The sequence below is a fragment of the Hydra vulgaris genome, chromosome 03 (genome assembly GCF_038396675.1).
Source record: "Hydra vulgaris chromosome 03, alternate assembly HydraT2T_AEP".
NCBI lineage: Eukaryota > Metazoa > Cnidaria > Hydrozoa > Anthoathecata > Hydridae > Hydra > Hydra vulgaris.
The window spans coordinates 38,255,719-38,277,500 of NC_088922.1; the positions used below are offsets into that span (position 1 = coordinate 38,255,719).

Here is a 21,782-nt window from a genome sequence, read left to right on the forward strand (position 1 = left end):
AAAAATCATTTACAACTAAACAGTTGTAAAATAATGTTTTTTTATGGAATTTCTAATAAACTCAGCTTTATTGTCAAGTTCAATGCAACTGTGGTTTAATATAGGGTTTACTAAGTCAATTTCTGTTTGTTCAATCCATTCATTTAAATACTTTTGCTTTGTCAAAGTACAGAAGTTATGTAGTATACAACATGTTGTAACAATATTGACTGTGTGTTCAACTGTTGTATCTAATCTCTTTAAAAGACATTGAAATCGACCTTTTAATCTTCCAAATCCATTCTCCACCACCACACGACATTTACTAAGAGAAACGTTAAACTTTGCTTCTTCTATACTAAGATTTCCACGATCTGAGTAAGGTTTCATAAGCCAATTTTTAAGGGGATATGCTGAATCACCAAGGATAAGAGGACCAATTTCAATATTATCAATTATTTTAAATAAGTTTGTAGGTAAAAAGGTTCTAGCCAGACACTCTTTATATAAGGGAGAATTTTTAAAAACCCTTGAATCGTGTAATTTGCCAGTCCACCCTACAAAAATATCTCTAAATAAATACTTGCTGTCTACCAATCCCTGTAAAATAATGGAGTGATATTCTTTTCTGTTTATATAGTCCTCTGAATTTTTATGAGGAGCCTTTATTCTTATGTGACATCCATCAACTGCTCCAACTACTTGTGGAAAACCATATAATTTTTCAAAACTTACTATAATCTCCATTGTTTCTTCCCTTGAGGGTAAGGAAATGTATTTCTTCATTAAGTTATCAACAAAATGTTTACAAATTCTGTGAACTATTGTACAAACAGTTGATTTTCCTAAGCCAAATAAATTGGCTATTGTTCGGTAATCTGCAGATCCACTTAAAAAGTAAAGTGTCACAGCTAACTTCATTTCTAAAGGCAAAGATTTACGAAAGTTAGTGCCTTGTATAGGCATAAAAGGTGAAACTTCCTTGCACAGATAATTAAAGGCTGCTTTAGACATTCTTATGTTTTTTATCCAATCATCTTCGTTCCAACAGTTTACCATTGTTTCGTACCAAAAGCTTTGACTGCGAGGTTTAGTCCAAATTTTTCTGTAAACCGCAAAATTATAAGCAGTAATACAGTTTATCAGTATGTGCTGCAATTGCAGTCTTCTTTTTTTCCTTGATATGTACAATAATACTCGTAACTTCGAGATCAAGTTTTTCTTTGAGAGCGCCATTTTCGAACGTTAATATAAATACTAAAGAACGTTCAATCTGAACGCAAGAAAACTGAAAACATGTTTATTATAAAACTATGTTTACATTAAAACATGTTTATTTAAAACAGAATTTAGTGTGAACTGGGTATAAGAAGGATTATTTAATCGATTTGTCGCTATTTGTTTATATTTTTGTCCTTACTGGCCTCGTTTTAATGTTAAGAAAATAGTTGCGCAATCGAATTAGAGAAATGTCTATTCAAAGTCCTCATTTCCCGGTAAATTTTGACTTTTTGAGTCATATTTTCCCGAAAATTTTTGATCAGAGCGATAAATTAGGGCTCTTAAAAGTATGATTCACCAGTCTCAATCGATAACATCAAAGTCATTCACATTTAATTACATCAAAGTTATTTACAATTAAATGCTTTAAGAAAGTAATTAATATTCACTTAAGAAATTTTTATATAAAACAATGTATACAAAAATTAAAAAATAAAAGATATATTTAAAATTATTTATTGATAGTTTACATAAAATAAAATGTTTATAGTTTTTATTTTAGATTTTTTTATTCTTTGATTTTAAAACTTTCAACTTAAGCGATCAATAAATAATTTCTCAAAACCTTTAGGGATCATTTAGGTTAACTCTACTAATATACTTTATATAAGAAAGTTGTTAACTACAAACTCACTTGCGGTATTTGTGTATTGGTAGGGCGCTCGTCTTGTAAGCGATAAGTTCCAAGTTCGATTAACGGCTATCAACTTGTTTCTCCGATCATCGGCTTTCTCTTATTTTATACCCTTCCCAAAGTTACATAATTAGTTATATAACCCACAAAAAAATAATTTGATTTTGTAATGCGATTTTATTTAACTTAAATGATAACCATATAACAGCAACTCAAAAAATATAACGAACTGTGTTAGTTTAAACAATATCATTAGAAAAACGCGTTAGAAATATACACTTAGCAAAAAATTTTGAAAAATTTATATGCCGGAGGGCTTGCCACACGCATCATAATTCAATGCGTTGTGCTTTTATTAGTTTAAATTTAAATTTGTAAACTTGTTAAAGTTAATAAGGGTTCGTTAGGAAATCTTTATATGCTAATATAAATTTAAAAAAGCTCTGGAGTCCGGGAGTCCAAATAATTTTTATGATTAGCGAGACTCCAGGCTCCGGTTAAAAACAGATATTCCAAAATTACGTACTCCGACTTCGTATTCGTTTAGGTAGGAAGAAGGCATGAACTTTGTAGTTAAATGTTCCTCCGTGCTCTGGGATAAGACTTTTAGGTCCTAACAATTTTTTTAGGTCTTAACAATGTTCTTGTTAATGAGACGAGTTTTTTAAAGTATTACTATTTTTAGGCATATCTTTTTAACTTTGATTAACGCGTAAATTTAAACTTTTGCTACAATATAGTACCAGATTCAGGTTCGTCATCATATAATTAGGTTATAAGGATCATCCATAAATGATATCAGTGTTTTTTCTCAATTTTTCGACTCCCCTCCCCCCTTTGTCAAACTCTGTCAATTTTTGGCCAACCCCCCGTTATATATAATGTCAATTTTTGTGTACTCTCCCCCTAAAAAACAGCAAAAATGCTTAAAACCATTGATTTTTTTTCTGACTAAATTATACATTTATATAATAGTAGATCTCATCAAATTATATTATATAATAGCCGATATCTCATAACCAACTAAGCAAATAGTATTATATATCTTTAATATAATCTTCCAATGGGTTGTTGAAGTGATCATCGATTGAAACAATAGGTAGTGAATGCTCTCTACGGTCTAGAAGAATGGATAGAAGCGTGGCTTTTCAACATAGCTTAAGAGGCAAAGTAGATACTGCACTTTTTATAGATTCTATCAGCTAGGCTAGACTGAATTGATGTACAAAACGCATCATAAGGCAAAATTGGAAATCCTATGGCAGTACGAGGAAGAATACTTTCAATGTTTAATGCGATGAGCATAAAGACGGATAATGGAAACAATTCTTTTGCTCCTTCTGAGACATCTACTAGCCCGTCTCTCGTTTGGTTGACAAGGAAAAGTGGCGGAAGAAATCTTGCTCTAATTAGAGCAAAGTAAGAGCTCCTAATAGTCTGACAACAAGAACAATTTTCACATTTCACAATTTGAGTAAAATATTGACTTGTACGAAGATGATCGGCAATCCAACGTTGATCTTGTAATAAAAGGCTCCTTGACTCTAGCTCTGATTTTTCTGGATCAATATACTCTGCAATGGTTGGATAACCGTCAATTTGTAGATCAAACCAAATATCAGCCAAAGTCTGTCCAGCAAAACCAAAGTTCTGTTTTTCTAAAATTTCCTCTATTGTCCTGCCTGATTTAAAAAGATATGATGGTTATTATAGGTTAAAAATTATATTAATATTTTTACAAATTAACTTTTGTCAATGTAATTACCTTGAGAATCAAGATGAGTTCCGTAATGTTCAGTTTTTTTTAGTTGTAATTTATAGTTTTTTTTTTTACTTCTGGATGCTCCAAGCAGATTTCCTTCATTCTAGCTTTTTTCAGTTCTCTAGTTTTCTTCTGTTGAGCTTGGTTATTTTTTTGGCCAGTTCTTCACATAGATGAGTTAGTTTCTTCTTTTTCTTTTTTAAATCATCCTCTTCAGCTTCAGCAATGAATCCATTTCTCTTTCTAATCTTTAGTCCAGCAACTTCACAATTTAAAGCTGCAATCTCAGAATTGAGTCGATCTTGAGCCACTGCTCTTGCATTTTTTTGATTTTTCGTGGTCGACAAACTCAAAGTTGATGCACTTTGTTGATCATCAATAACAGATCGCTCATTGGTGGGCTCAACAAACTGTGAGGAATTCTTGTCAAATTCAAGTGGAGTATACGTGGGGGCAGACTGTTTTGAAGTATTGGCCCAAAATGATAATTGCTTGCTCTTGAAATTCATTGCCTTTTCATTAAATAAATTGATTAAATACATTACTCTTGATTCAAGATGCTTATGCACCAGTTTTTCTTCTTTAATGAATTCCATTTGCTATGGACTTTTTTCTGGATATTAGCCTTTCTTTTATCGGGATGAGCATTTCCATACGAGACCATCAATAAGTTAAGCAATGCAGTTTTATCCATATTTTAATATTGATTTATTAGTATTGTTTACATCGCAATTAGAATAATGATTTTCCTCATCGTTAGAACAAGCTTTTTAAAAGAGTTTCTTCTACCCGCTAGGGAAAAATTAGCGTTTCAAATTTTCAAAAGACTTCATGTATTTGCATTGCATCATGTTTTACAATCAACTAGAGAGCAATTAGAGTTTCGTATTTGAAATGACGACAATTTTAATTTAGTTGTTATTTTCTTATGTCTCTGGGAAACTTATCATATTAATTTAAAATATTATATTATAAATAATTTGATAAAATATAATATCAAATTTCCCGCATTTAATATTAATTTCCCCACAAACAAAACATCATTTCTATACCATTTAGTAGATGCAAATACCGTTGAAATCTGCTTATTAAAACTAAAAAAATAATTTAAATTGACATCATTTGGGCCTCAACACCCCCTCCATATTGTCAATTAGTGTCAAACTTTCTAGCACTCTCTTCCCCCCCCCCTTCCCCTATATTTACTGACATCATTTATGGATGACCCCATATACTAATTTTGATACTTATAACTTTATCTTAAATTTAAAATTTTGAGCATATATGTTTTTTTTTTTTTTCGCTTGTTTTTATTTAGGGGTTTTAACACTGTTATGAGCACCTTAATAACTGAAAAAAAAAAAAAAATTAACAAAAAAAAAAATCTTAATTTTAAATTAAAATTATTATTATCAAAATTAGTATATAACCTTATTTTACGATGAAGAACTGGTACTATATTGTGCAAAGGTTTTAATTTAAGTTCAAAAGATATGCCTGAAAATAGTAATATTTTCAAAAACTTGCCTTATTAATAAAAAAAATGATACCACAACTTGAGTCCTTTCATACATAAAGTCATTATTAACAAACTAAATAAATATAAAGTTTGTATATTTTATAAGTGCATTAACTTAAATGTTGCCATTTAATGACATCTATAGTAAACTTATATTTAATAGTAATAGTAATACAAGTTGCTGTAACGACTATTGTCGTGGAGCATAAAGTTTAAAATTTATACTTTAACAGCCGTTAAAAAATGTTTATCTAGTCTAGCTTTAAAAGAATTTACTGTCATTGCAGAAACCACTTTTTCAGGTAAAGCATTCCAATGAGTTATCACTCTGTTCGTAAAAAAATTGTGTCTCAGGGCTGTTTTTGCAAATTCTCCTTCAAATTTCATTGAATGACCTCTTAGACTTTGGGAAGAAGCTTTATGAAGCTCTTTGTACCACAATATCTTATCAATCCCAGTTGTTATTTTGAAAAACTCAATAAGATCACCTCTTGTACGTCTTGTTTCCAGAGTTGTGAGACCCAACTTTGGCAACTTTTCAGTATAACTTAGATGTTTTAGTTTAGGTACTAGCTTTGTTGCTCGTCTATGAATTTTTTCTAGGTCATTGATATTGTTTTTATTACCTGGACTCCACACTGGAACTGCGAATTCCAGGTGTGGTCTAACCAGCGATGTGTAAAATTGCCTTACCATTTCAGTGTTAAGATAAGTAAAGCTTTTTCTTATTAAACATAAGATTCTTTGTGCTTTACTTGTAGCTGCTTGAACCTGATGATTCCATTTCATATTGGATGAAACTATTACACCTAAGTCTAACTCTTTTGTTGTCATTTTTAGAAGAAAACTTTGATTGTTGTGTTTCATAGTGCAGTTAATATTTTTTCTTCAAATGTGCATAACACTGCATTTGCATATGCTAAAGTCCATTGACCATACATTTGACCATTCAGTTAACAAATCAATGTCATTTTGCATATTAATTAAATTATTATGTTCTTTTATAACAGATATGATTTTAGTATCATCAGCATAAAGTTTTGTAATTGAAGAGATACATTGGGTAAGACCATTGATATATAACAGAAAGAGAAGAAGACCCAATACAGAACCCTGTGGCACACCACTATAACCCTCGTATCAGTCTAATACAGCTTCACTCAATACCAATTTTTGTTTTCTGTTTTTTTTAAAAAGAATCAATAAGCCAAATAATGAGCCAAACTTAAAAAAATTTGAGGGCCTAAAAAAGTCAGCTTTTGTAACATTGAATGTTAAACTTTATATTTACCATTTACTAGAATCTATGTTATTTAAAAAAGAAAAATAAGTGAAAATTTTATAAAAATGCTACAAAATACAGGAGAATATTTTTATAAGTACTACATGGAGCAATTTATAAATACTACGTTAAATAAAATATTTTATGCTTGTTTATTTTTCCGCATCCGAACCTAATTCGCTGGAGTTCGTATCAAAATAAAATAATTCATTGTCACTATTCGCAACTGCGTTTTCACAATCTTTAAGTTTAAGTTTACATTTTTTATAAAATGTTTTGTAACTTTTATTAGAAATTTTTTTTTCCTAACTTTATATATAGAATTTTATAAATGATTCATAAATACTTTCTTAAAACTTTTTAAATGTGACTATACCATTTTTTTCCCGTATACTCTTAATATATAATTTTAAAAGGAGTCTGTACTACTTTTATGCCTTTTGGCCCATAATCACGCCAAGCCGATCGTGTTTAGATTTTTACATCAACGTATTGTTAGTGTCTTACGGATTACCAGCCAAAAAATCTAAACCCGATCAGCTTGGCGTCATAGTTTTCTGGTAAATCTGGTATCTGGTAAAAATATTTTTTTGGCCAAAAATTAAAAAAAAAAAATCAAAAAACAAGAAAAATTATTGTAATTTTATATATTTAAGCCAAATAATAAAAAATAGTTTTTATATTATACATTTTTGGTAGTTTTTTGATGATAGAATTGCTTAAATCATCTACCAAATAAAATTCACTATTTAATAAAAATATTGATCTATAGTGGCTTGTTTCATTATTAAATATTGTGCAACATATAAAATTGAAACAACGTTTATCAATTATAAATGATAATGGGATATCATTTATATTTAGTTCATCTTCATCTTCTTGGAACACCTCTACAAATAAACAAAATGGGTGAAATAAAAACTTTGCAGTAGAATCATTAGAGCAGATTTTACACAATTCATTCAACTTGATATTTAAATATGTTACTTTCTCTGCGTTTTTAATTAAGATAAACTCATTAATGTTTGGACAAATCGTTTTGTTACAGGTTGAACAATTAAACTGAATTGTCTGAAAATGTATTAAAAAACGAATAAAAGCATTGCATTCTGTATCAAGAGTACTGAAAGTTAAAGAATCATTTGGTTTTAGTCTCATAACAAGAAGAATCCATATAGTTTTTACTCTATCCCATTCACAAGTTTCAATGAGAGAAAGTATATCGAGTATGTGATTATATATTTTGATATCTTTTTTATTCTCTTCTAATACACTTATGATATTTTGTGACAATAAAGATGAGCACCAAATAGCCAACAAAAAATAATCAATTGTGCAAGTGTTCTGAATGATAATACTTCGGTATAATTGACACAGCAAAAATTATTTAACAAAATACAGCCGCCCCATTTTGGTAAATGCTTTGAAAAAGATCTAAAGTTTGTTTCAATAATTATTTTTGCAGATTTCTTATTCAATAGTGAAATACTTAACTCAGAATCAATTATATTCAATTCTACGTTAGATTTAGCTTTCGATTGTATTAAACTCGTTGATATATCTCGTTTCATAGTTTCATTTATCTCTAATGTTTCTTTTTCAGATTCGCATTCTGATTCATTTTCACTTTGTAAAAAAAACATAAGCCTTGAGCCTGGATTAGGAAGTTTTTCTAAATACTTTCCACAACACAAATAAAGTATAATGCTAGCAATGTGACTACAACAACCACAAGTTCTTAAACCAGAAAAACACCCGCATGCCCAAGACAATACTGATTCTGGACTATCGATATTTGGCAAGTATTTAATATATAACCTATACTTAGTCGCGTTTGAATGTCTTGACTGAATTTCAGCGGAAATCAATTTATAATTTTGAATTTGTTGAATATTTTTATCAATCAAAATAATATATTTTCCATTTTCATTTAAATGTTCTGCTAGATAACTGTAACTTTGCTTTATTTGATAGCTACCAAATGTGATGTATTTTCGCATATCATCTATAGAAAACTTTGGGAAATCGTTTAAATCTAACGCGTCGATTGGTTCAAAATGCTTTTTACTTTTATTTTTTGTGTTCAAATATATGATTCCAAATCATTTTTGAAATTAATTTTAATTTTCATTAGAATTGCAATATCTTTACCGTCTTTTTTATCGGATATATATTTTACATGAAAACAGTTAATCAAAGAGGCAGCTATTCTAACATCAGTCATTATATGAGGAAGCATTGTATTCCTTGTTTTTTCCAAAGATTTAAAATATTGTTTAAATGAACCATTAACAGCCTCGAAAACCCATCTGCATTTTGTAACAAACCTAGTATGGTTCGCTTGTAAACTAGTTAACTGACTTTTAGAACATGTTGGCATCTTCGTAAACACTTTATATGTAGTTTTCAATTCATCAACGATATCTCTAAAACCTCTATCTAAAATGAATAAATCATTGGGCTCAACTAGTTCTCTTATATCGTTTTTGGTTTTTAAAATATTACTTAATATAGTTGCGTCATTCATAGTTGCAGCAAAAGGTCCATAAACATCAATAATAAAACCATTTGCAGTGCATACTACAAAAGGCTTAACTAAATGTCTTTTTTTTTGCCCACTGTACAGTTTTAGTTGTAAAGTATTATTAGAACTTTTTTCACAGAATAGATAAGTACCATCGGCTATAATTGCTAGCTGTTCTTCTTTTAAGTCAAACAAATCTTTGATCATGTCTGTGTTATTTAAGAGCCAATCTTTTCGTGATCGTGATTTTGCTCCTAAATTCTTTTCAACAAAATCAGCACTAAGTGAGGTTCTTATCTGATGGCAATACTTTTGAACCTTTGACCGACACGACAAACCAAAATAACACGCAATTGAATTTTGATCAAGACCAGTCTTTAACCAAAAGAGATAAACGGCAAGAGCTTGCTCTTTCGAACGTTTGAAAGAGTTTTTAATTGTTTTTAATTCACTTACCAAATATAAAAATTCATCTTTGGTAAAACCGGTATTTTGGAAACAAAACTCAGTTGTTATGTTATTTATTTCGCTAAATTTTGCAAATATAGATGCAGTTTTTGAATCTCTAGACCGAAAACTTTTAAATAAATCTTGTATCATTGTTTTATTTAAGTTTACGGAGTTTTTGAAAGATGAAATATTATTTAAATATTCATCTTTAAGCCACTTACTGTCTGTCAAATGAAACTTACAACACCTACTATCAATAGGTATAAATATATTTGTTTTAATAAAAACATCAATTATCCCTTCATTTGATATTTTACTAAATGGAGTCGAACCAGATTCAGATTTACAAATAAAACAGTAACCATGTGAATTTGAAATTCTATCAATTTCTATATTGATCTTTTTCTTTTCAATAGATTTATTGCAATAATCATTGTCATCGTTGTCATCGACATTCTCGAACTCTTCAGAACCCTTATCAGTACTCCTAGAATCGAAATGATCATAGTTTTCAAGAACAATATTAGGATTTGACTCATCATTAGAATTATCTTCAACAAGTGTATTGTTAGAAATGACATTTATATTTTTATCAAGAAAAAACCCGGCTTTGTTCAAAGATTTTAAGTGCTTGTAACACATTATCTGATCATGTATAAGATTTATTCGATCAAGTTTAAAATGATATACAACTTTATCTATCATATCATTTCATTTTTAATTTCAAAAACTTTTTTTGAGCCAATACTTTCACCTCTCTTTTTACAAACACAACAATATCTATTTCTAAGATTATTTAATACCGTTTTGTAATATTATTATATAATTTTTTTAATTTTCAGTAGTTATAATAAAAATCTTTAAAGGATTTAATTCACATGAAATAAAAAATAAAAATTGCAAAACTTTTTATTAAGGAAATATAAAAATGAAATAAAAAAACCATTAGTGTTTTAAACTTTATTATTTAAGCTCAATTAAAATAGTTGCGGGGTAGTTAACTGTTGTTCTAATTCCTTTTATATCGTTTTAAAATGTGGAATTTAACCATACCATATCGATTCTATTAGCCACAAGTGCGTATTGAAAAGTTAAAAGTCTTTTTTTCAATTTTTTTGTAAATAAAAAATTGCCTTAAATTTTTATCTTTTTTGAGGGGGGAGGGTGGGTTAAAATTATTTTTAAGTTATAAAAAGTACTTTTCTAATATCCTTGAGCGTAATTATAAGTTTTAAAGGAGGAAAAAAAAAAAAATTGGGGAAGGGGCGAAGAGGGGGAAAGGGGCTCAAAATTATTTTCACGTTGTAAAAAATAATTTTCTAACATCCTTAAGCTTAATTATGATTTTTAAACAAAAAAAAAAAAAAAAGGGCCAAAATTTCATGTAAGTTGGACATACTCCTTTAAAAATCAAGAAGCTCAACAACTTTCAACTGATTCCTAACATTTTTAAAAACCTTCAACTGCTTTAAGTTTTGGAACTTTTTAAGGTTCTATTATATTTAGGTGCCACATTAGGTAGTACCTCAAAATTTTTAGAAATTTTAGATTAATAATAAAGTAAGTTTTCTCCAGTTCTTTGCACTCCACAACCATTTGAAACCCCGCTTAAACTACCCTTTTAACATGCAAACCACTGTTTAAAAAAATAATTAAAAAAAGCAACATAAAATTAACAACAAAACTTAGACCATTTTGCTGAATCTGCAAAAACAATCAAACAAAATAAATCAAGATGTTCCAAGGAATGGTACCAGTAATTGACCATTTAAGAAATTCCGTTTGACTGCCATATTCTTAAGATTGTTTGCCAATTATATAGTCTTAATAGTTCTAATAACTTACCATACTATCTTCTAGCATACTGTTAAGAATATTTTACAAATTTTAATATATTTACTAGTTGGTTTTTTAAGAATGATTTTGCATTAGTAATTGACCATTATAAAAAAAAAAACTCAGTATTTGATAGTTCTTTGCTTTAGTAGTTGACCACATGTTAAACAGAAGAAAAATGAAAGCCGTGATAAATTTTATTAATTTTCATTTAGTTAATATAACATCGCAAAGATATATTGTATACTTTTTAAGCGATGCAACACAAATACAACATTTTATTAAAAATAAAATTTTGAGTAGGCGTTCGTTTCTGGTATAAGATATAATTCACGTCGGGAACACAAGTTTGGAGGGAAGCTTTTCCGTTGCATTTGCTCCTATTAATATACAAGTTTCTCTTCCTTATCTGGCAACAAAAAGAAGAAATTCCACTCTGAACCATTGTAGCTATCTCGTAGCCTTACACTACTTTTCCCCGAAAATAACTTCCTTCATACTCTACAATCACAAAGTCATCCGTTTTCAGCGTAATTAAATTTTCATCTGAAGAATATTTTTACCATTCAGAATCTTCAGCACCGCTCAGCTTAGGAATAGAAATAGATGAGTCTGAACCAGACTCTTCATACCGTTTCCTTTTCTTTAATTTTTATTTACATTTTTTTCTCTCTCATTCTCTTTTATTTTCTCTTCTTTCTTTCCCTTTCAACTGCTCTTTTTTGTTTCAGTCTTTCTATTTCCCTTTTTTTTTCAATTTTTTTTTGGAAATACAATGTTCCCAAGTTTGCCAAGTTCCCGAGACACTATAGCGAGTATTCTTTCTTTTGGGTTTTTTTTCTGTAGCTTTTTCTTGCCAACAACAGGGAGACAGATTCTATATCTTTTTTAAACGGAGATTCAACTTGACTATCTAGTAATTGCAGTATCTTCATTTCTATCAACCATAGGAGATAGTACATTTGAGGTTCCTGGGATTGTGGTATCTTAATTGCCTTCAACTATGGAGTACACTACATGTAATGGTCCTGCGATTAAAGTATCTCCACTAAAATCAACTATGAGAGGCAGAAAACGTGATGGTTCTGCGATTGCGGTATCTTCATTGTCTACAACTATGTGAGAAACCCTTTTAAGTTCTAAATCAGCTTTCTTCCACAACTGGAAAAGTGATCTGTCAGAAGGATCCCTTTCCCAACTCATCGTAGATTTTTCAAATTGTTTATTTACATAGGTGGCCGCTCATATTTGTAGATCACTAATGGTATTACAACACTGCCGTCAGCATTGTTAGTAATCAGTACTGTTAAACACTCCCTATCATCTGAAATAACTTGTTGGTATATTGTCTTATCTCCCTTTCTTTCAAGGATTTTAGTTCTTTTCGGGTTAAGAAAAAAGGCGGTCTCATCGCAACTAAAAAGACGCGAGGGGTCCATCAGGACTTGTAAAAAATATACATATTTTAAGTATTTCTTAACTTCCGTGAACCACCGTAAAATATTGTCCTGTGTCACTGGTGCACGGGAAACTGTTAAGTTTTAGCTTATACGTTTAGATATACTTTTATTTCTTCTTAAAAATCCTTGGATCCATGTCCTCCGAGGACGATTGTTGGTAAAAGAATTGTTGCCTGTCACCAACCGTTGTACACTATATTGAAGTTGTTTTACAGTTACAGGGAATCCTGCTTCGACTATTTTTAGAATCCAGTTAGCAATAACTATTTCCTTTTCATAGCCTAGGACGGTTTGAGGTCCCATTTTTCTTTCAATGGGTGACTTGCCTTCCAATTTATATTTCAGAGTAATTCTTGGTACACCGTGTTTTTTAGCTACTGCCCGGACTGGTGTATTATTATTTCTTACATCTTGGATAACTTTCTTCATCGTTTTTTTCTGAGATTTTAAAATTGAACTTTTATGGCAGGCATAATGAGTCTAAAACAATACAAAAAAAAAAAGGATTTAGAACTTGATACATCATTGTTCTAGTATCTGACCACCTGGTTATCTATTACATAAACCCAACTTATTATGTTAAAAATATAAAAACAAGTGTAGCTTGGTAAAAAAACATGAAGAATGCACGTTACGATTAGTTAAAATAAACAAAGGAATAACTGAATAACTTACCACCCCTGGACAATTATTAAATTATTTATTAATTATTACTGATAATTTTTTGATATAGTTAATTATTACTGTTCCGATATATGACCACCCCCATAACTGACTACAGATTGCAATAAACAGATAATAAATAACTTTTAATTAGTATCAAACATACCTATTTCAAAATAAAATCATGTAACCTGAAAATAAATAGTACTTACCTTTTATAATTAACTTTATTTGTGGCTTCTCCTTAGCAAATTGCGGAAGAAAAAATAGACAAAAGCGTAACATAAGCATAGCAAAAGCTGTAAGCCATCTTTGTTCAAAGCTGTCAAATGTTTGTCGCGTTTACGTATGTACAACGAAATGATAGGAGTGTGTTATCCTGCTGTTTTTCAAATTGTTCTTCAATAGTAGGGCTTATTTTAACAACTTTTCTTCTAAATGGTCAATTACTGGCACATGAATAACTACTGGTACCGCTATATTACATTAATTTAATAAAAAACCAACTAAATAGTAATAAAATCTAATGAACATTGTAAATTACAAAATTTAAATTAACAAAAAAATAAAATGACAAAAGATTATAGTCTTAAAAAAAACTTAAAAAAACAATGAAAACATAAAGTAAAAATAAAACATTCTTCATCATAATTTAAAGTATAAAATTTTTTTTACAATTTAAAGTATTGTAAAAAAAAGCTGAAAACATAAAAACATATTATTGTTTGAGTTGTAGACGTTTTGATATCACATTTAACATGTTTTCAATTCTATCGTTTTGAGTCTCCATTTCTTTCATAGCATCCCGTAGTTTACATGCTCTTGCATTCATTTTTTTGTGCTGTTTTTTGATTATTTTAAGATCATTCTAAAGTATAAACATAAAACTTACTTTTTATGGAAAAAAAAAGCTTCCTATGATAGTAACATTAAAATGACATTATTATGATCGAATCATAATATAAATTATACATCATAAATTTTAATACGTACAATTTACGTACGTTTTACGTATATTTAAATATATGTACATTTTTATAATAAAATTCATTAATATATAATACGATAATTAGTAGAAGAACACTTATCAAAGTTTTTTCATTTTACACTGTGTTTCAACAACTAAAATTCATCAGAAATTAATAATTTATTATTGCTCTGTTCTTTTAAGAACATTGAGCAATCAATTTTGTAAAATACATTATAAATTATATATATATATATATATATATATATATATATATATATATATATATATATATATATATATATATATATATATATATATATATATATATATATATAATTACCAAAAAAATTACTAATACAAAATATTTTTTTATATATTAAAACTATTAGCGCTAGAAGCCTTTCAAATAATCATCAGTAGTGCTGTTTTTTTGTATTTTTTTGGAATAATATATATGTATATATATATACATATATATGTATATATACTTATAATATATATATATATATATATATATATATATATATATATATATATATATATATATATATATATATATATATATATATATATATATACATTTATATATATATACATATATATACATATATGAACATATACATATATATACATATATACATATATATATGGAGGCTGGGAACAAAAAAGCCCCAAAATTTTTGCAACACCTGCCCTAAACGTGAGAGCAACAAGTTGATAAAATATTTTTTACATTTCTCAATTAGACTTATATTCATCGATAATTTTTAAGTTTCATGGTATTATCTTTCAGTGTTCAAAAATTATGACCATATAAAGTTTAAACCCGCCTAAATTTGAGGGGGTTGTATATATATATATATATATATATATATATATATATATATATATATATATATATATATATATATATATATATATATATATATATATATATATATATATAATAAGTATATATTATTAGTCTAACTATAATCTAGGAATTAAACTTAAAACTAAACTAAGCATTAGGCAAACTTTATCAAGCAACTTTTTACAAACAAGCATTAAAGTTGACCGTTAACATTATATTTGAAAAAAAATCCTAATTTACCTATTAGTGAAAAAAAAAAAAAAAAAAAAAAGAGAGTACAAACTCGAATTTAGGGCTGATGCATCGGTATCGGCCTGTACCAATCGGCATCGGCCAAAAATAGGCATTGCTGCAACCTGACTTAAAAGTGTGTTTTACAGTTAAATAATTATTATATTAGAAAATATTTTTAATTTTAAACTTCTTATAATGCTTTTCAAAAATACAAAAAATGGTTTACAATACAAAAGATTTCCCTTAACATGAATGCATCAAAACTACGATAAATTTTTAAAAATTTATTGTAGTTTCATTTATTCGAAATTTCAGTCAGAAACAAATTGTCTCAATCGTAAACTTTCTGATAATTTATCTAAATTAAAGTTCGTCTGAATGTTAATAAATTAAAAACACTTTGTTCTTAGATAAGTCTTCAAAGAGCAAGACTTATAAATGTGTTGATCCTGTGTTGCTTCTAACAATTTGAATTTTAGAACTTCTATTTTTTTTTTAAATTTGCTATGAAACTATTCATGATGCTGCCAAACAAAACTAACCTCAAACAACCAAAGCTGGTCAAATTGTCTATTACAAAAATATTGTGTAGTCAAGCAAAAGTTCTCCTTGTGCTTAAAACTACGTGTGGATTTAAAATTCTTGTGTTAAAAGCTAAAATTTTAAAAACTTAAATTTTATTTTCTGAAATGACTTATATTAAATTTTTTGAAAAGTGCTATTACCAAAAACTGAACATTTCTTAATGCATAGACAACTTAAAAAAAGTAATCTTTAAAATATACTGATATAAAATAAACTAACGCAATTTAAAATATACTAATGTAATTTTAGATTATTAGATATATTCAAATCATTAATTATTTTAGGAACTATTTTAAATAAGGTGCCCAAAAAGAGTGATTAGAGAATTAAACTGAATGAGGTGATTTTGTGATGGATTATATAAATATAAGATGAGATAAATTATATTAATATATGGCTATATATTTATATAATTTATCAATAGTATAATGTATAATTTATCGATTTAGAATTATTTATTACAAAATAATACTACATCAAAAATATCAAAACAAAATAAATAATCAAATATAATTATATAAAAATAAAAAAATATAGATAATATAAATTAACAAAATATAATTATAAAAACAATATAAATTAACAAAATTAGTTTTATGTAGAGAGCCTAGATACTCAGAAAGCGGACATACGTGTGATCGATTTTGATTGGTTGTTCGATTTTTTTAATCTTAGATGCCATGTTTTTGCCAAAAAAACTAACTGAGAGTAAAAACTACAACAAAACTTTTTCTAATATTTGACCTAAAAGGTAAAAGTATGCCTGGTTGTGCTGCATTAGATTGCCATAACAGACCTGAGAAAGGATTTTTAATGAAATGCTTCCCGAGAAATGAAAAACAGAGGGCTATTTGGACTTCTAAAGTTAAACGACTTAACTGGATACCTACAAACACAAGCTTTTTATGTGAAGTAAGCATAACAAAATATTATGTAATTCATCCTAAGAATAATTTATTGTAGAATCAATAAAAATGTTCGTTCAATTTTTTTATTTAGGCGCACTTTGATGCTGATCAATGGGAAAAGACCAGAGAAGATGGATCAAGAAAACTCAAACTTAATGCCATTCCTACTATTTTTAACCACGTTAGTCCGAAACATAAGCGAAAAAATCCGGTCAAGCGCTTTCCAATACCAAAAAAAATGAAAATTAGTTGTATAGAAAGTGAAGAAGTCGTGGAGAATATTTTGATTGAAGTAAATAACAATGAAGTATCTGAATCACTTTGTGCTACTGATGTTGATAAAAATTCACTTATACAAGATTTAAATGCAAAATTGGAGAAACTAGAAAAAAAAAATTAAAAAGAGCATAATTCTTAAAAGAGAGATAAATTTAGTGTTCTCAAAATAATATTTAAAGAAGATCAAAATTTATCTCTTAGTAGAAAAAATATGAAATTCATTAAATGGTCAAATGATACTATAAATGAAGCATTAGAACTCAAATTTACATGTGGTCAAAGTGGTTATGAAAACTTTGTTTAAATTTACCATATTCATCATTACGCACCCTACAACGAAGATTAGAAAGTCTAAAATTCCAAAGTGGCATTTTGACAGAAGTCTTTGACTTTATGAAAACTAAAGTTGATGTTATGAAAATTCACGAAAAAGAATGTATTTTAATTTTAGATGAAATGTCTATAACTGAAAGTGTTGACTATGACACATCTGCAAGCTCTTATTATGGATTTGTTACATTACCTGAACATTATGCCCAAGCTAACCATGCTTTAGTTTTTATGCTTGGAGGAATATCTACAAGGTGGAAACAAACTATTGCATATTATTATACTGGAAGTTCTGTTAATGGGGGTGTTTTAAAAAACATTGTCCTATTTATAATAAATTGTACTGAAGAAATAGGATTAAAATTAATAGTGTTACTTCTGATATGGGTGCCATCAACCAGGCAATGTGGAAATCTTTTAATATTAGCTGTACTAAAAGTGGCATTATTTCTAGTTCAATTAAACACCTATGTGATCCAACTCGTACTATTGATTTTTTAGCAGATGTGCCACATTTATTAAAGAATATAAGAACATCTCTTTTGTGTAACAAACATTTCATAATAACAGCTAAGATTCAAGAAAAGTATAAACTTCAATCACCAATTATAGATTCAAAACACCTTAACAAGCTTGTAGACTATCAAGAAGGAATGGATTTGAAGTTTGCTTATAAACTTACATCAGATCATCTTGATGAGAATCATTTCAACAAAATGAAAGTATCAAGAGCGACATCTGTTATAAATCATGATGTAAGTTGCGGATTAAAATTTATTGCAAATGAAATAAAAGACGATTCTATGCTCACAACTGCTTGGTTTATAGGAATTATTGATAAATGGTTTACATCATTGACTTCCCGAAACCCTGGTATGGCTCTGAGTATGAAAAATAACAAAGTTTACAATGTAACAATAACGTTTTTAAATGAGGTCATAGAGATATTTCGTGGTTTAAAAGTATTAAGCCAAGGTGGAAAAATAATGTGGAAACCTATTCAATTTGGTGTTATATTATCAACAACATCAGTTATTAACTTGCAAAATAAGTTTCTTCTAGAAAAAAAGTTTGATTTTCTAATGACATCACGATTTACCCAGGACTGCTTAAAAAATCTTTTTTTACTGGTACATGCAAAACAAGTAGTTCCTACTGCTCTTCAATTCAAAAATAACTTGAAACTTATTTGCGTTGCCCAATTTTTTAAAAAATAATTAAAGGGCAGTTATGATATAGATGACCGTCAATTCTTATCAGGTTTTCTTGATATAGTCAATAGTAAGGTGCTTAAGCCACAGCAGAGAGAGTGCATTGTGTTACCCAAAGATTGGGATAAAACCTCCAGCTTAATCCTAAGTGATGCTGAGAAAAATTGTTTGTTTAATATTGCAGGGTACATAATTTCTAGAGTTAAAAAAGTTGAAAAAATTTGCACAATTTGTTTTGAACCTCTAGGTTCTAAAAATAGAGTAAATGCTGATTATGCAAAGTTTGTTATAGACAAAGAGCACAAAGTGGGAAATTTATTTTTTGCAAATGAAACAACTTTTGCATTTTTTTTACAAATGGAGTTAATATTCAGATCATTTGAGTCATACCTTGTTTCCCAAAAGAATTGTAATACTATGCTTAAAGAGAAAATTAATTCTGATGAACAAATTAAAAGTTTAACTTTTAATTTGTTCATCAGTATCCTAACTGTCATCAAATTAAATTGAAGCTACAAAACAGGTTTATAACATTTAGACTTAAAATATTTAGCCTTAAAAAAAAGCGTTTATTATGTAAAAAGAAAAGAAATAAAAAAAGTTCTTGTGAATTTGGCAGCAAGAGTATGGCAATGCATGCATTGGCACTAAAAGTTTAAGTTCAACTTAGGAACTAATTTATAAATAAAAATTGTAAAACCTTTGTCAAGTTATTTTGTAGATTACAACTATTTTTTTGCTGTTTTTTTTTAAGTAATTTGCCAAATAAACTTTTGTCAAAAAATTGCATTGAAAAAAAAAAACATAAAAAGTTTTATTTTTTAAAATCTTTTGTTTTTGTTTAAAATAAAATTATGTGTTTAATTGTTTTTTATCATGTTTTTAAGTTTCAATTGATTTTACTTGAATTCATGTGTCATACGCTAGTTTGGCAAAAACATGTCCGCCGTTTTCCGTATGTCCGCTCTCTGAGTATATAGGCTCTCTAGTTTTATGGCATATATTTATATAATTTTCAATTATATAAATATATGCCATAGATACATACAAATTTATGTATCTATTTGCAAATTTTTATAACATAATAAACAAAAACTTTATTTACCATCTTATTAGAATTAGAAATTGGGGATTCAAAAGACCAAAATGACCATAATGATGATGTCTTCATCAAATTTGGATAGAATGATTCTTCCATTACTACAAGCTTATTTCTTAATGAGTTAGGCAAAGTTTTTTCAACACATAAAGTTAGATTAACCTTGAATAGTTAAGATACATACATACATACATACATATATATATATATATATACATATATATATATATATATATATATAAATATATATATATATATATATAAATATAAAAACACACACATATATATATAAAACAATATATCAAATAAGCAAAATCTTTTATATATATATATATATATATATATATATATATATATATATATATATATATATATATATATATATATATATATATATATATATATATATATATATATATATATATATATATATATATATACATATATATATAAACACACACATATACATATAAAACAATATATCAAATAAGCAAAATCTTACCAACGTAGCTAATCGATTAAGAACAGCTTGCTTCTTAATGTCATTAATTTCGCCAATTGCAAGACCCATCTAAATAAATCTTATAAGTATAGATTTTTTTTTTAATTTTTCATGCTTTTTTATTTATTTACATTATATATTTTAATCATACAAGATTTACATATTAAAAATAGTATTTTGCATGATGGTTTGCTAACGAATGGTCAAAGTATTTTTTTTTTGATGTAGTATTTCATCATCTATTGCATACTTTAAGGCAGAGGATCAGATTCAAGAGAAAATAGTCTAAGCAAATAAAAAGTGATGACTTTTTGTCAGGACTGGATGTGATGGTGTGATGTGGAAGCGCATTGATAGGGAGTGGGAGCGCAATGATAGGCAGTGAACTTGACTCAGCCATAGATAGTATATAACACCAAAATTATTCCAGCTACTCAAATCAAAAACATAATAAAGGACTCAATATGTAGCCTCAACAATACACACTAAAAGCACAAAAAAAAACTCTTTCTATTTGCAACACAGCACTGTTAATTTTCTGATATTTTACAGCTGCTGATGGAATCAGCCTATCTGAGAGCCACCATGGAGTTTGGGAATCCTTACTATTTTCAGGACTCAGAACCAACTGAAACAAAATTAACTGAGTTTTAGAGTTGCATCTTCATTAGAAGATGACAGGAAGAGTATGCAGTGAATTATATAAGACAAACAACTTCATTAACAAATTGAACTGATGAAAATAGTTATAGGTATAATAATAAGATTTATAGGGTTTCAAAAAAAAAAAGATTTATTTATTATTACTTTTGGATGGTCAGTCATAATACTTAAAAAAAAGTTCTTAAAGGAAAGTAAAGCTCACAGTAACTTTGACATAAAAAATCATTGTATAAGTGAGTACTGACTAGAACTGTTAGTTGTTACTAGCAAATCAGTAAAAAAATGACAATACAAAAAAAATTATGAAAATTTCAAAAATGATTATTACATTATAAAAAAATTATTGAAAAAGAAAAAACATTGTAAAAAAATTGGTAAAAATACACTTTTTTCTTTTTTAATTAATGAACTATTTTTTTATGCTGTTAAATCTACCATATTTATTTGTATATAATATAATTATCATTTTTGAAATATGATTTTGCTTCAAAATAATACACTCTTGAATAACTTTTTTTCTGTAATATTAGGAACTCATATGTTCATGAGTTAAAAAAAAATTTAAATCAGTATTTTTTTAATTATATAGAGCACATTAAAGAGGTGGCAGCATATATTTTTCAAAAAAGTTGTTTTTTGGAACACACTAACAGACATGAATGATTTTAGATAAGTTATACATGATGCAAAAAATAATGCTAAAATATATGCAGATATAGTAATACTAGGAGATCTTAATTTTCCTAACAGCTCAAATA

At 27.8% G+C, this 21,782-nt stretch overlaps 2 protein-coding genes across 3 annotated transcripts in view; both read right to left on the reverse strand.

Moving 5' to 3' along the window:
* Positions 1-15: 15 nt before the first annotated feature.
* Positions 16-1,038, reverse strand: LOC136078660 (uncharacterized). Its single transcript, XM_065794445.1, has one exon. The coding sequence runs from the start codon at positions 1,036-1,038 to the stop codon at positions 16-18; it is 1,023 nt and encodes a 340-aa protein (XP_065650517.1).
* A 12,859-nt stretch (positions 1,039-13,897) lies between these two features.
* Positions 13,898-21,782, reverse strand: part of LOC100211888 (transient receptor potential cation channel subfamily A member 1) — an 82,031-nt gene continuing 74,146 nt past the window's right edge. For both annotated transcript variants that reach the window (XM_065793138.1, XM_065793137.1), the window contains 3 exons: positions 20,362-20,430; positions 19,866-20,021; positions 13,898-14,258 (listed from right to left, as the gene is read on the reverse strand). In XM_065793138.1, the coding sequence (XP_065649210.1) occupies positions 14,109-14,258; positions 19,866-20,021; positions 20,362-20,430 (375 nt within the window). In that variant the 3' untranslated portion in view covers positions 13,898-14,108. The remainder of the gene's footprint in view (positions 14,259-19,865; positions 20,022-20,361; positions 20,431-21,782) is intronic.